General features: G+C 34.5%; 1 protein-coding gene and 1 long non-coding RNA gene across 3 annotated transcripts; one reads left to right on the top strand and one right to left on the bottom strand.

Annotated features, from left to right (window-relative positions):
- Window positions 1-2672: 2672 nt before the first annotated feature.
- LOC140035836 (uncharacterized) lies at window positions 2673-4358 on the bottom strand. Its single transcript, XR_011839750.1, has 3 exons — window positions 4289-4358; window positions 4008-4074; window positions 2673-3072 (listed from the first exon to the last, which is right to left on the bottom strand). It is a non-coding gene; the product is annotated as an uncharacterized lncRNA (long non-coding RNA).
- Window positions 4359-7227: 2869 nt separating this feature from the next.
- LOC140035835 (probable O-methyltransferase 3) lies at window positions 7228-11665 on the top strand. Of its 2 annotated transcripts, none has more exons than XM_072077222.1 (2): window positions 7228-8006; window positions 11542-11665. In XM_072077222.1, the coding sequence occupies exons 1-2, from the start codon at window positions 7263-7265 to the stop codon at window positions 11569-11571; spliced, it is 774 nt and encodes a 257-aa protein (XP_071933323.1). In that variant the 5' UTR covers window positions 7228-7262; the 3' UTR covers window positions 11572-11665. The 2 variants fall into 2 exon arrangements, with proteins under 2 accessions (XP_071933323.1, XP_071933325.1); XM_072077224.1 differs by lacking the exon at window positions 11542-11665 and adding an exon at window positions 9624-10184.
- The last annotated feature ends 1288 nt before the right edge of the window (window positions 11666-12953 follow it).

Raw genomic sequence — 12953 nt, 5'->3', positions numbered from 1 at the left:
GACCGAAACTCGCATGAATTAGTGTCAGCAGCAAAATCATATATACTGAAGACGAGCGTGGAAGTCTTCATGACACAGTAACACGCACGTGGATGTGGGGAACAGCAATTAACTATGATAACATCAATAGGAGTCATCGTCCCCAGATAGATTGTGAAAATTTCATTTTCATCCCTTAAATGTTTTAAAGTTTTCAAAGTATTTTTTTTTTTTTGAGCTAAAATATTTGCTTCTGCACGAAACTTTGCAAGATCTTTTTATTATACCATCTAGTTCATATGAAATCAAATCATCGGCTCTATGCATCGAATCGAGATAGACGTAGCTATGACCAACTAGCATAGATGTCTATCATTCCGTAGGGTCACTTTCTAGCAAAATATGTGAATTAAAATTGAATACGGCTTTAAAATTGAATACGGCTTTCAAATTATTTGTGTATCCAAGGTGGGTGGAACATTAATGCTTCAAATTATTAAGTAGTCTCAATATCGGGGAAGATGCAGCTCATTATCTTACCTCCGGTCGTCTCTGAAGTCTCCCCTGAAAGTGAGCTCTAGACTTCTTCTCTTCCAATTTATTATATCCTTCAATTTTGATTGTTGACGTGGAAGAAACTATATAATCCTGTGGAAGCTTAGAAACTATATAATCCTGTGGAAGAAATCAAAAACATTTTTTGGGCAATCAATTTGTTATCCGAGCATTATACTACAGATGATATGATTGCTCAGATTTTATTAAAAACGTAAATTAACTAGTTTGTGGTATATCATGAACAAACAATTTTTTGCAAATTATATTTGTTTGATCTGCTACTATTTGAAAAATATTTTATGAACTATTCTTTTAACTCCTATCATCTTTTTAATCGGACAAATACTTGTTCCAATAAAGTATCATAATATTACTTTCTATATATATATATATATATATAATTTGGTTTTTGTCACTGCTTTTTAGAAAATTCAAGCATATTTTCAACACTTTCATATCTAGTCGTCATTACTTTAAAAGTTTCACCACATTGGAAAAAGCTCATTACATTTATTTCTAACCAAGTTCAAATTTAGGCGTTTGGATTGTAAATTATTTGAGATAATTTTGTGCAAGAATGTAGCACTTTTTTTATGTGATGTATATGAGATAAAAAGGTGATTGAAAAATGTGTTGATGATGCAAACAAATCAGTGTGTGTAAATAAGGTATGAATAACGTGCTTTTTAAACACGCCAGTAAGGAGGGAACCTAAGGTAGGGATGTAAACGAACCAAACTCCTCGCGAGCAGCTCGCGAGTAGTTCGGTCAAAAGCTTGACTCGCACTCAGCTTTGACCGAGAGCGAGTTGAGCTCGAGTAGCTCGTTAATATATCAAGCCAAGTTCGAGTATTAATTTGTCAAGCTCGATGGCTCTTCGAGCCTTAACGAGCACAAATTAATTAATTAAAAATTATATATTTAGTTATTACAATTTTACTCTTTTAGGCTTGGAGTTGTCTAAATTACCAAAATGTTGGCTATAGCTTTAAAATATTTATAGGTCATATAGTCATTTCACAAGGAAAAAAATAATTTGAGAGGAAAAAATAATTCTAGAAGTGGACAAGAATCTCGAGCTCGAGTCATACTCACAAGAAATCGAATCGATCTCGAGTTTTCGAGCAATTTTTCATGTTCGAGTGCGAACTCCATTTCTGCTACTCGCTCGAAGTCGAGCAATATATCTCTACTGTCGAATTGAACTCGAGTATAGCAATACTCGCGCTCGATTCGACTCGATTACAGCCCTACCCTAAGGGACCGGGGCGGCGAAGGGCCACCGTCAAGTCTTCTTTAAACATCTTGTTGGGTTAGAACTTCGCACAATATCAGGTCGCTATTCGGTGACATTAGAATAGTCTTCAGAGACTATAGCATCAAGGTTAGCGGGTGTCCACCGTGCAAGACAAGTCAGCTTCTGTTTCATATAGTTAGACTTTTTATTTTGTAGCAAATATATATGCTGAAAAAAATTCTATTACGCATAAAGCTTTTGAGCATTGCCTTTTATATACATCGATTTTACTTATTTGCGCTTAATATTCATTGGTTGGTATATGATATGTGGAACATTGGCTTGTTTTGATATTAAATATACTCTGTTACAGTTCAAGTTCTGTGAAACCACAAAGGCCAAGTATTTAATCTCTATAATACTTGTATTGTAATGATAGTAAGCGCATTTGTTTAGCTGGTGGAAAAAATGTATTCAATTTGGCTTTTTGAACTTCAACTTGTTGCAAGCTGGGAAACTACAGAATTTTGTGGAAGAAATCAAAAACATTTTTCGACAATCAATTTGTTATTCAAGCATAATAGAAGATTTTTATATTACCACTTCAACGAAAATAATTTACAACCTATGACAAAAGTAAACCATATTTGATAGAAACCAGTTTAGGCCTTCATGGTGTATCATTTCTATCATGAAGGGAAAATTGCACTTTTGATTCCCAATGTTTGGGGTTTGGACTAATTTTGTTCTTCAAGTCAAAACACATTTCATCTTCATAATTTCATAATTTTGATTAATTGACAACCATTGATGGATTCCCAAGCAAGTTGGATGGAATATCATCACTTGATCCTTTTTAATTCACTTTTCCATTTCAGTTCAAAAAAGCCTTCAAAAATTTTCAGCCAAGATAACTCTCTCCTCATTCGTGCAATGAACAAGAGAATTTAGAAGAAAAGAAGCCATTATATGTGTTGTCACATCCCAAAATCGGGACATAACATCACCCTATCTAGAATCAAAATCAAAATAATTAAAATTTTGTGCATACTAACTTTTAAATCTTCCTGCCATGTACATCTGTAGCAATTGGCAATAACCAAGATGAACCCGAAATTCAACCTGCCATACAAAATACAACTATTTATCTAAGATACATTTATCTAAGTTCCAACAAATTTAACTCTGCTGTACCTTCAAGCTTAGGGAGCCTCGGTGATCTCTTGCATCTTGATTTGTCTTCAAACTATTTGAGTGGCTCTCTTCCCTCAGAAATCGGAAGTTTAAAGGCTGCAACACTGTTAAATGTTTCTATGAATCAAATTTCAGGGATCATCCCTAGTACAATTGGAGGTATGCAAGATGTGATTGATCTTTCCCTTGCATTTAATAGATTTGAAGGACCTATTCCTAGATCAATTAGATCAATTGGCTTATCCTGTAAACATCTACATTAAACGTCCATAGCGACGGTTCCATTACTTTGTGCTTATCCTGACTGATTCAAACCAATAGTTGTAATCTTTCTGCTCACGAGACCATGTCAAAACCGAAATGGGAGTTGGAGCTATCAATTAGTGGTGGAGCCAAGATCTAAGATTAATAGGAATTAAAAAAAAATCATTCTAGATGAATTATAGGGGGAAAATATGTTGATAATCGATAAAAATTAGAGATTTATAAAGGTACTATTTTGAATTCCATGTTTTACTATGAAAAATGTGATGACAATCTATAATTAATTCTTGATTATGTTACTAATTTGGTTTAACATTAATGGATCTTGGTAAAACAGTCTTGTAGCATCTTTTTGAATTGTTGTTAATTAGTGCAAATTTGAACATAACCAAAAACTACCAATCACAAAGTTAAACATGGATGCCCTACAATTTTGTCAGTCTAACTGTCCAAAATATACCTCAAAAGACTTTTAAATCAATTATTCCTTGAGAGGAAAAAGATGACTTGAAAAACTTAATGAAAAAAACCTCAAAAAACATATGGGTTGTTGAAGTAACCACCCCAACTCGGGAAGTTGATGGTTCCAGAAAACCACTTGTCGAAAAGTTAAAAAAAAAAAAATTTCAAAAAATAGAATGAAAAAGGAAAAAAAAAAAAAAAAGAATCAAGGTTCATGAGCCTCAACCTCTCCACCCTATCTAGAATCAAGGAAAAAAGTAACCACCCTGTCTAGAATCAAAACCAAAATAACTAAAATTTTGTACATACTAACTTTTAAGTCTTCCTGCCATGTACGTCCGTAGCAATTGGCAACAACCAAGATGAACCCGAAATTCAACCTGCCATACAAAATACAACTATTTACTGCTATAGCCTAATTCTATATACAAAAATTATCAAATAAAACAACCAAAGCAAGGCTGATCTAAACAAGTCTTTCATAATACATTTTAAAACACAATTGTCATAAGAGTCCTTTATTTGAAGATCAAAATAATAAATTTTGAATAGTTTAAAAATATTTGTGTCGTTTACTCCACAAAAATAGAGTACCATAGTGAAAGTCAAAGCAAGAGTATCCAATTCAGGATTGGGGCACCCGAGTAGATGGATTGACTTTCCAAGACCACAGAGAAAACCTCAAAAGAAAGTAGCAGATGCATGCATTAGACTCTGTATTTCGAAAATACAATATCTAAGGCAGGTTGGAAATGAATTGATGTATAAGGCGGCATCATAAATCAACAAGCGGCCGGTAATGGAGATTGACATGTAAGACAAAGAGGTAATGATTGATATATAAGACAAAGGAGTGTTTTATCTTGAAAATACACCAAAAAATGGTCGGCAATCAAAACCCCATTAAAAAAAACAGATAAAAGCCGGCTGAATACAGATTTATAAGGATCTATTCTTCTCTCAATAATTGAGAATCACATGATTTTCAAAATGACAAGAATTTTTCAAAATCCAAGAAAATTAAATCCCAAATTTTTAAATGTCATTGTTGTTGTTAAACCTTAACTTACACCGAGTTAGAGTGTGCACGTTTTAGGTTCCGTTTGATAAAACTGAATCTGAATTCTGAAGTCTGAATTCTAAAATCTGAATATTGAAACAATTAATTTGCTGAATTTTAAGCATTGAAAAGAAATATATAAATGTCTGAATTTGAATGCTAAACCTATTTATACTGTTTGATAAATATTTATAACTAAATGCTTAATAAGTTAAATTTGATAATTTTGCCCTTATATCGTTTCATCCAAAAAAGAAATAGAACCTATGATTTAATTAGCTAAAAATGTTAGATATGAAAATGACAATATTTATTTTTAAATCAAATTAATATAAAAGATGAAATATATTATATGAGGAGTATGCAGAAGATGTGAAAGTCATTTAAAAGGGAGAAAAGAGAAATAGAAAATCATTAGATAGAAAATATTAAGTTGTTTAATTAGATAAAAATTTTGAACATAATTATCAAACAAGGGTATATTTGGTAGATAAGATAAGGTAATTGAAATAATTTTATTGATTCTTATCAGAATTAAGCATTCAGTTAGGCTTCTTGTGCTGAAAAAAATACACACAAGTTCAGCACTACTTAACAAATTTAGCAAATGGATTTTCATTTATCAAACAGTCAAAACATCTAATGTCTGAAAAAATTCAGATTCAGCACTTTTTTATGTTATCAAACAGATCCTTAGTAAAACTTTATCCATTTAATTGTGATTAGACATACAGTAAACATTTGAAACTAATAAACAAAAGTTTTACATATGCTCAATTAAGATTTTTATTTTTTTAATGCTCGATTAAACTTGACAGTGTTTTGAGCCTCCAGACATATGCTCTTGCTCAAGTGCTAGGTTCCATTGCTATTTGATAATCCATGAGATTTAACTCTCTTTGATACTTTCATTTTAGAATCCACCAAAATAAACATCATTGACATTAAGTATTTGGTCGTTTACCTCTTATATTTGGAAATCACCGAACAAAATTTATTTTAACGACAACAATAACATCTAAAAATCTGGGATTTAATTTCTTGGACTTTGACTTGTCATTTTGAGAATCATATGATTCTCAATTCGTGAGAGAAGAACACACCCACACCCTTATAACTCTGTATTCAGCTGGCTTTTATCTATTTTTTAATGGGGTTTTGGTAGCCGACCAGTTTTTGGTGTATTTTCAAGATAAGACACCCCTTTGTCTTATATATCAATACATTATCCCATTGTCTTATTCAGTCGGGGCACAAAGGGCAGGGATGGTCATCAGAATGACCGTCCCTGAACAATCAACGGCCAGATTTTGGCCAAAAAAAATGTGTGGTCCAAATCACAAATTGTATATCGATTTTCACAACATGTGTGGGGTTCGCAAATTTTTGTACTAAAGTTACACGTTGTACAAACAAAGTTACGCTGTGTGCAACCAAAGTTACGCGCTATGTAAAATGACAAAAACCCTGCAACCGTTCCTGCCTGCTGTCCTCAGTCAGGTATTTATTTATAAAACTGAATATCTATCTTTAAAAAAAAATACTGAATATCTTAATCTCAAGCTTAACAATAATAAACATTGGAGTTTGAGATATGAACAGTAAACTTTGGTCCCCTATTAGCACTTGAAGTAGGTGGACAATTCTGTAAATTTGGTCCATTTGTTGTTGATTGATGCCGGTTTTTTGGCGGTGAGCTCATGACACAATCTGTTCCGGCTGGTTATTATTGACTAAATCTTTATTGGGATTTGTAATTTGTAATTGCTTTGTAAGACATGGATGGAGTTCACTTGCAGGGATGGCTGTTTAGTACAATTTAAGAGTTTTGTACAACTGTATGGTCTTCATGGAAAATATGATTTCTTTAAAATAAAAGCTGATTCTTTTTGGAAGTTCGAACTACACCCTCACCATTTAAGAGCTGACTTTTTCTCTTTTTCTTTTTTTTTTAGTTATTATATTGGGTTATTAATTTGAAAAAGCTGATTCTTAAAGAGCCCACAAAATGCTTTTGGAAAGAACTTCTAATTTTTGAAAACGTAAAAGCCAAACAAACATTCTACATTTTCAATACAAATAAAACTTCTTCTGTCCTATATTTGAGTCATTTTTTCAGGAAACTAACTTTTTAAGGGAATATGTAATTATTGTGTCCGAATAAGGTAGATTTGTGTGATTTTACAATACTATCCTCAAATTCAAAATTTAAAAGTATGAGTAATGCATTGGCAGGTGAAAAATGTAACTTTTTCAAATGGTTAAGTAAGTGGGAGAGCTAATAAAATATTATGTTAACCTTTAGAAAATTACTCTCATTTTGAATATTCAAAAAGTGAAAACATAACATTAACAATGGGACGGAAAAAGAGTAGCCACTTTTATATGCATGGAGTTATAAGCGACAATTCCTTTTGCATTATTCCTCTATAAATATGGAAATGGTGTTTGTTCAACTTGTAGAGCGATTAAGTAGCCTAACTCCATGTAATTCCAAAAGTTCTAAGAATGGAAAAGGTTGAGAATCTTGTTGAGCTTCGTGAAGCTCAAGACTATGCAGGGAGCCAAATATTCAACTTCAGAAAATGTGCATCTCTAAAATGTGCAATTGAATTGGGAATCCCAGATGTCATTGCTCAACATGGGAAGCCCATCACGCTTTCTGGCCTCATTTCTGCCCTCCCAATCAACCCTTCTAAATCTATCCACATCCATCGCTTAATGCGATTCTTATCAAATGCTGGCTTCTTTGTCCGGCAAAATGAAGGTTATTCGCTCTCTACTACAGGCCGTCTTCTTTTAAAGAATGAGCCTTTCAATATGAGGGCATTTCTATATTATGTGAGCGATCCTATTGCACTGAAGCCCTGGAATTTCTTGACTGAGTGGTTCAAGAACGATGATCCCTCTCCATTTGATACAGCACATGGGAAAAACTTCTGGTCTTATGCTGCTGCAGAACCTCAATTTGGGAAAATCTTTAATGAAGCCATGGCTGGTGACTCTAGTTTAATCGTTGAGGTGGTGATGACCCAATGCAAGTCTGTGTTTGAGGACCTAACATCTTTAGTTGATGTTGGAGGAGGCACTGGTGAATTTGTTAAGGCCATTGCCCAAAATTTTCCCAACTTAGAATGTCTTGTATGTGATCTCCCACATGTGGTGTCCAACCAACAGAGAACTGAGAACTTGGACTTTGTTGCAGGGAATATGCTAGAGATGGTACCTCCTGATAATGCAATCTTACTCAAGGTAATTAGAGACATCCACCCTCCTTGCTTTAACCATTTGAATTTTTTGAGAAATAAGGTATAAATTGTGCTATACAGTATTTGATGATTCCTAGAAACCAAAAAAAAAAAAAAAGCTCTAATCTTACCGGTTGATTTGGCAAGAGCTAGCGTTGACTTAGATGGCAATCGTAAAAACAGAATAACAATGAATAGTGTTAATTAATCGCAGTTTACACCCTAAACTTTAGAGATTATTTACACTTGGAAAACACACGGGATCCTCAGTGCTACTTTTTCAGTGGCAATTCAGTGTCATTTCTATATTTATGCTAAGTGTCCTATTTATTTAATTTGTCATGTATTGTTTATTTAAATTTCTTCTATCATCATGTGATAAGTGGGATGGGCACTGGATTGGCACCGAGTAGTGGCATAGAGGATCTCAACTGCTTAAAAAATCTAAATTTTGACAATGAAGACAAGCTTTGCATTAAGAAAAAAAAAAAGATCTAACTCCATCCAAAATATGAGTGTAATGACATCTCCCATCTATTATTGTTAAAAGTACATCTTTAGGTGCCACTGTTGTTTAGCATCATATGAGATAGAGGATAATGTTCCAAGTACTAAAAATATAGGGAGAATTGTAATTTTGGTCCCCAATCTATAGTGTATGCTCAGAATTATCCCCAATCTATTTCGAAAATCAATTTTAGTCCCCAATCTATTCAATTTTGCGCTAAAGTGGACAATTGACGGAATCTCTTCAATTTCAATCGGAACTAAGTCGCGTGAGATCACGTGCCGGCACTTAAAACCCCTTTTTCAATTTTTTATTTCTAAAACACGCTTTTTCTAGTGGTTTGGCTTTTGGCATGAACACTCCTGTCCCTTCAGCCAGATCAATTTCCTCCTCGCCAATTCTTTTCCAATCATAACTCTGAATTAGAGATCCCAAGGCCAAACCCACCACCCGCTGTGTTAGGCCAGAACTAGGGCAAGATCTCCTTCCCATCCCAAATGGAATCAACTTTGATGGCTAAACCTGCAAGCCTTCGAATCTCTCTGGCTTGAAGCTTGTTGGATCATCCCATACGTTTGGGTCCCTGTGAACTGCCCATGCATTAACTAGCAAAATTGTGCCTCGCAGAATATTGTATCCCCCAATTTTATAGTTATCGGACGACTCATGTGGCATTAGCATTGGTGCTGCTGGGTACAACTGAAGTGTTTCTAAAATAATGTTATGAAGATAAGGAAGATTGGATAGATCATGTTTGTCGACCAATCGATCAATCCCTACTTGAGCATCCAATTTAGCTTGAGCTTTCTCTAGCACCTCGGGTGGTTGAGCAAAAGAGACAAGGCCCATTCTATAGTTACTGATGAAGTGTCGGTTCTAGCCGTAAGCATGACCTACCAATAATATACTAGTGGTTCAATGAATGCTCATTCCAGTTCAACGGTGAAGAATGGCTAATAGGGAAAGAATATACTTACCAGTATAATTCCTTTGATCATTTGGTCTGTATAATCCCATTGATTTCCAATTATCATCATCCGCTCTTCTCTCTCGGCTGCTTGCTTGCTTGCTTATGAAGTAGTATTGCTGCTGCTGCTCCTGTTGTTTGTGCAGGAGAGTTGAACTAGGTCCGTCTCTGGCGTTGATTGCAGATATCTCTATTACTAATGGAGGCAGGAACGAGACTTGGACTTGGAGGCCAAGCTGAGCTTCTTACTCGTGCTGTGGGTTTTGGGGGTTTGAAGGCAGTGGCCAACAAGAGGAGTAGTTCGGATTGTGAGATTAACCTTTGCATGTCTTTGTTTAATAAAGCTGAAAATATTAAAAAATGTTATTTAGAAATTAAAAAATTGAAAAAGGGTTTTAGGTGCCGGCACGTGATCTCACGTGACTTAGTTCCGATTGAAATTGAAGAGATTCCGTCAATTGTCCACTTTAGCGCAAAATTGAATAGATTGGGGACCAAAATTGATTTTCGAAATAGATTGGGGATAATTCCACACATGCACTATAGATTGGGGATCAAAATTACAATTCTCCCAAAAATATATTCAAGTCATAGTAATAAGATTAAAACAGCACAACTCTCAATTTCATTTTACCCACACTTTTAGATATACGAACCTCGACAAATAGTTTCAAAAATTTTATTGATAAAACTTTTTGAAGAAAAATTCGTTCTTTATACTCAAAAATTTTAATATTAATAAAATAAATTTAAATAGATATTAAGGTAAATGAGATGATCAATAGTGAATTATGGATAAGAAATAACATATATGTGGCTAGTCCTATTTCAAACACAAAAATTGGAGAAAAATGAAATTATTGTGAAACTCTATGAAATTTATTGAAAAACATATTCGAACATACTATTTTTTGCGAAAAAGTAATCCGTTCTTGTCAACTAAACCAACTTGCATTAGCCTTTGTTTAAATATTAAATTCAATTAATTGGATTGAGAATCAATATTCAACTAACTCACAGTAGCCGGGGGAGGGTTATCAGAGTTTTCTCCACTATCAAGTTTAAAATTCGAATCGAGTACCTAGCTTGCTGTAGGGTGGAAGAGGTGGGAGATGGGAAAAAAAACTTGATTAATTGCACACAATTGAAATAGTTTTTACACCTTAAACTCACCAATTTTTATGTCAATTTTCCAAATCAAAATATTAAAGGTCTGCCTATATCTTCTTTTTTTTTTTCCTTTTTTGAACTTGAAGTACCGGATTGATTCAATGTCAAAACAATTGGATATAAGTTCTTGCCTGCTTGGTGGATAATGATACTTGTTGCTGTTAGTCAAATTTGGTGAAGCATTCGGAAACAAAGGTACAGGGGATCGGGCTGGGGCTGGCCGTGAGAAGCCATTGGAATTTGGAGGGAGAGTGCTGGAGAGTGTTAAAATTAAGAAGGGATACAGTCCGGGGTTCAAGAGCAGAACAGTTTTTTTTTCCTTTTTCTTTTCGGTTATATTTGTCCACAACATGTAACTCAACAGGGAGTTGGAGGTTCCTTTTTTAACTTTTTGAACGAATTGCACTTATTCGCTTTATAGAAACTAATTGAGGCATCTTGTTGTGGCATTAGATTTTCTAGCTTTGATTTTGTTCAAGACATCTAATTGCCCAATTATATAACTACAGAAATTTCTCTCCCATTTTGCCTGAACCAATATAACAAATTCATGATTACTTTTATTATCATACTTCACAGATTACTTGTAAAACAGCTTAGAGAATAGAGAGTGCAAATAACCACTACCATCAGACTATTGGAAATTATTTGTTCCTAACATTCTTTTCTGTCAAAATAAAGAAAAACACAGGAACAATATATCCATTCGATGCATGAACTATGTAACTCAGCTTGCATAGATTTATAAGTACTATAATTTTTTCCGCCGACTGAGACATTTTGCTATGGCCACAATAATACTACACAAATCTTGAAACCTGTTACTAGCCTCTGTAAGTTCGATTGGTTCAGCCAGACCAGTGTCATTGAAACCCCTCTCACACTTAATTTCAGCATCAACAATATCAACGGCTTTGTTTTTGAGGGACTTAGTGGTCACGAGCAATCAATAACTTGCGGGACTCACCAATGAGTCCAATGGTGGATTTGTAGTCACCCAAGCACTGGTCTAATTGACACCCGGATTCTGGAATCTGTTTGATTGTTCAGAAGTGAGCTGATCAGGTTGCATGCTTACTCGGCAGCAGCATTTGACACGTCCAGCAATTTTTTGCAAAGGATCTTACGATCATAACCACGAGGTGGTATAGGATTTGATCTGAGAATTTGATCACACAGCTTTTTTTTTTTTTTTTTTTTTTTTTTTTTTTGTGTAAGCGGGAGGACTCGAACCCGAGACCTCTTGCTTACACTCCCTCCCCCCGTACCACCCAACCCAACCCTCCCCCCTCACACAGCTTAATGTTTCGTGTATCATAAACAAATCTCACAGATTTATGCAATGCAGCAACGAGAGGATTACAGTTGCCTTGATTTGATTGTTGCTGTTGTGTCAAGAACCAAAAAAAAAATGTGGGTCTCATCTTCTCTCCGATACTTAAGCAAGCAAGGACTGCAATGCAGTCTAGACCCCTTTTTTTTGAAAGAAAGGTTGCATTGCAGAATATTATGAAGCCAAGTTACGTGCAGGTTTGCAGTTCGTGCGAAACAATAATGACAATAGATTTTGGATCAGCCTCACCTCCACCGACATAATTCAAATTTTCCACGAGAAAAGGCTCCTTGTGCAACTGTTACCATCACAAAAGGGGAAAAAAAAAAGTCTGATGATGTCAATTTGATGCTTATAAAGTTATTGGATAACTTGGTTGATTAAATATTAAAGGGAACGAACGAATGAGCTTGGAATGTTTCCCGCTATCAGGTTCATGATTCAAATCCTGTATCTGAGAGTTAGGAGCAGAAAGAATGTAGGGTGGAAGGAAAAAATAAAACAAAAGAATATCACGAGGAAGATCTTAAATACTTGCACTACCATTTTGTTCAATCAAAAAGAAAATACTAGATTTTGTTAAGCAGATAATGCATCATTAACTAGATTACACAGATTCAAAGAAACTAATACTCATGTCTTCCCCAGAGACGTTCTGCAATGGCAATATTAATACTACCAAAATCCAGAAACCTTTGACTGGCCTCTATAAGTTGGATTGGTTCATCCGCACCACTAATGTTAAATTTCATCTTGCAATTAGCTTCGGCACTGTCAATGTTAATTGCTTTCCACTAGAGGTCTTCATATTCAAAAGCAATCAAGTGTTTGTTCGACTCGCAGTAAAAAAATCACCTATAATAAAAACTATGGCTTAAATATTGATATTGTTAATTTTTTGTTACTATATATGTCTTTTTTTGGATACTTCTAATTAATATGTACTATGTGAAACAATTCTCGTTGAAATTTA

Source organism: Coffea arabica, chromosome 2c (genome assembly GCF_036785885.1).
Source record: "Coffea arabica cultivar ET-39 chromosome 2c, Coffea Arabica ET-39 HiFi, whole genome shotgun sequence".
Lineage (NCBI taxonomy): Eukaryota > Viridiplantae > Streptophyta > Magnoliopsida > Gentianales > Rubiaceae > Coffea > Coffea arabica.
Note: the sequence above shows the minus strand (reverse complement) of the source record. Positions and strands in the feature narration are given on the sequence as shown.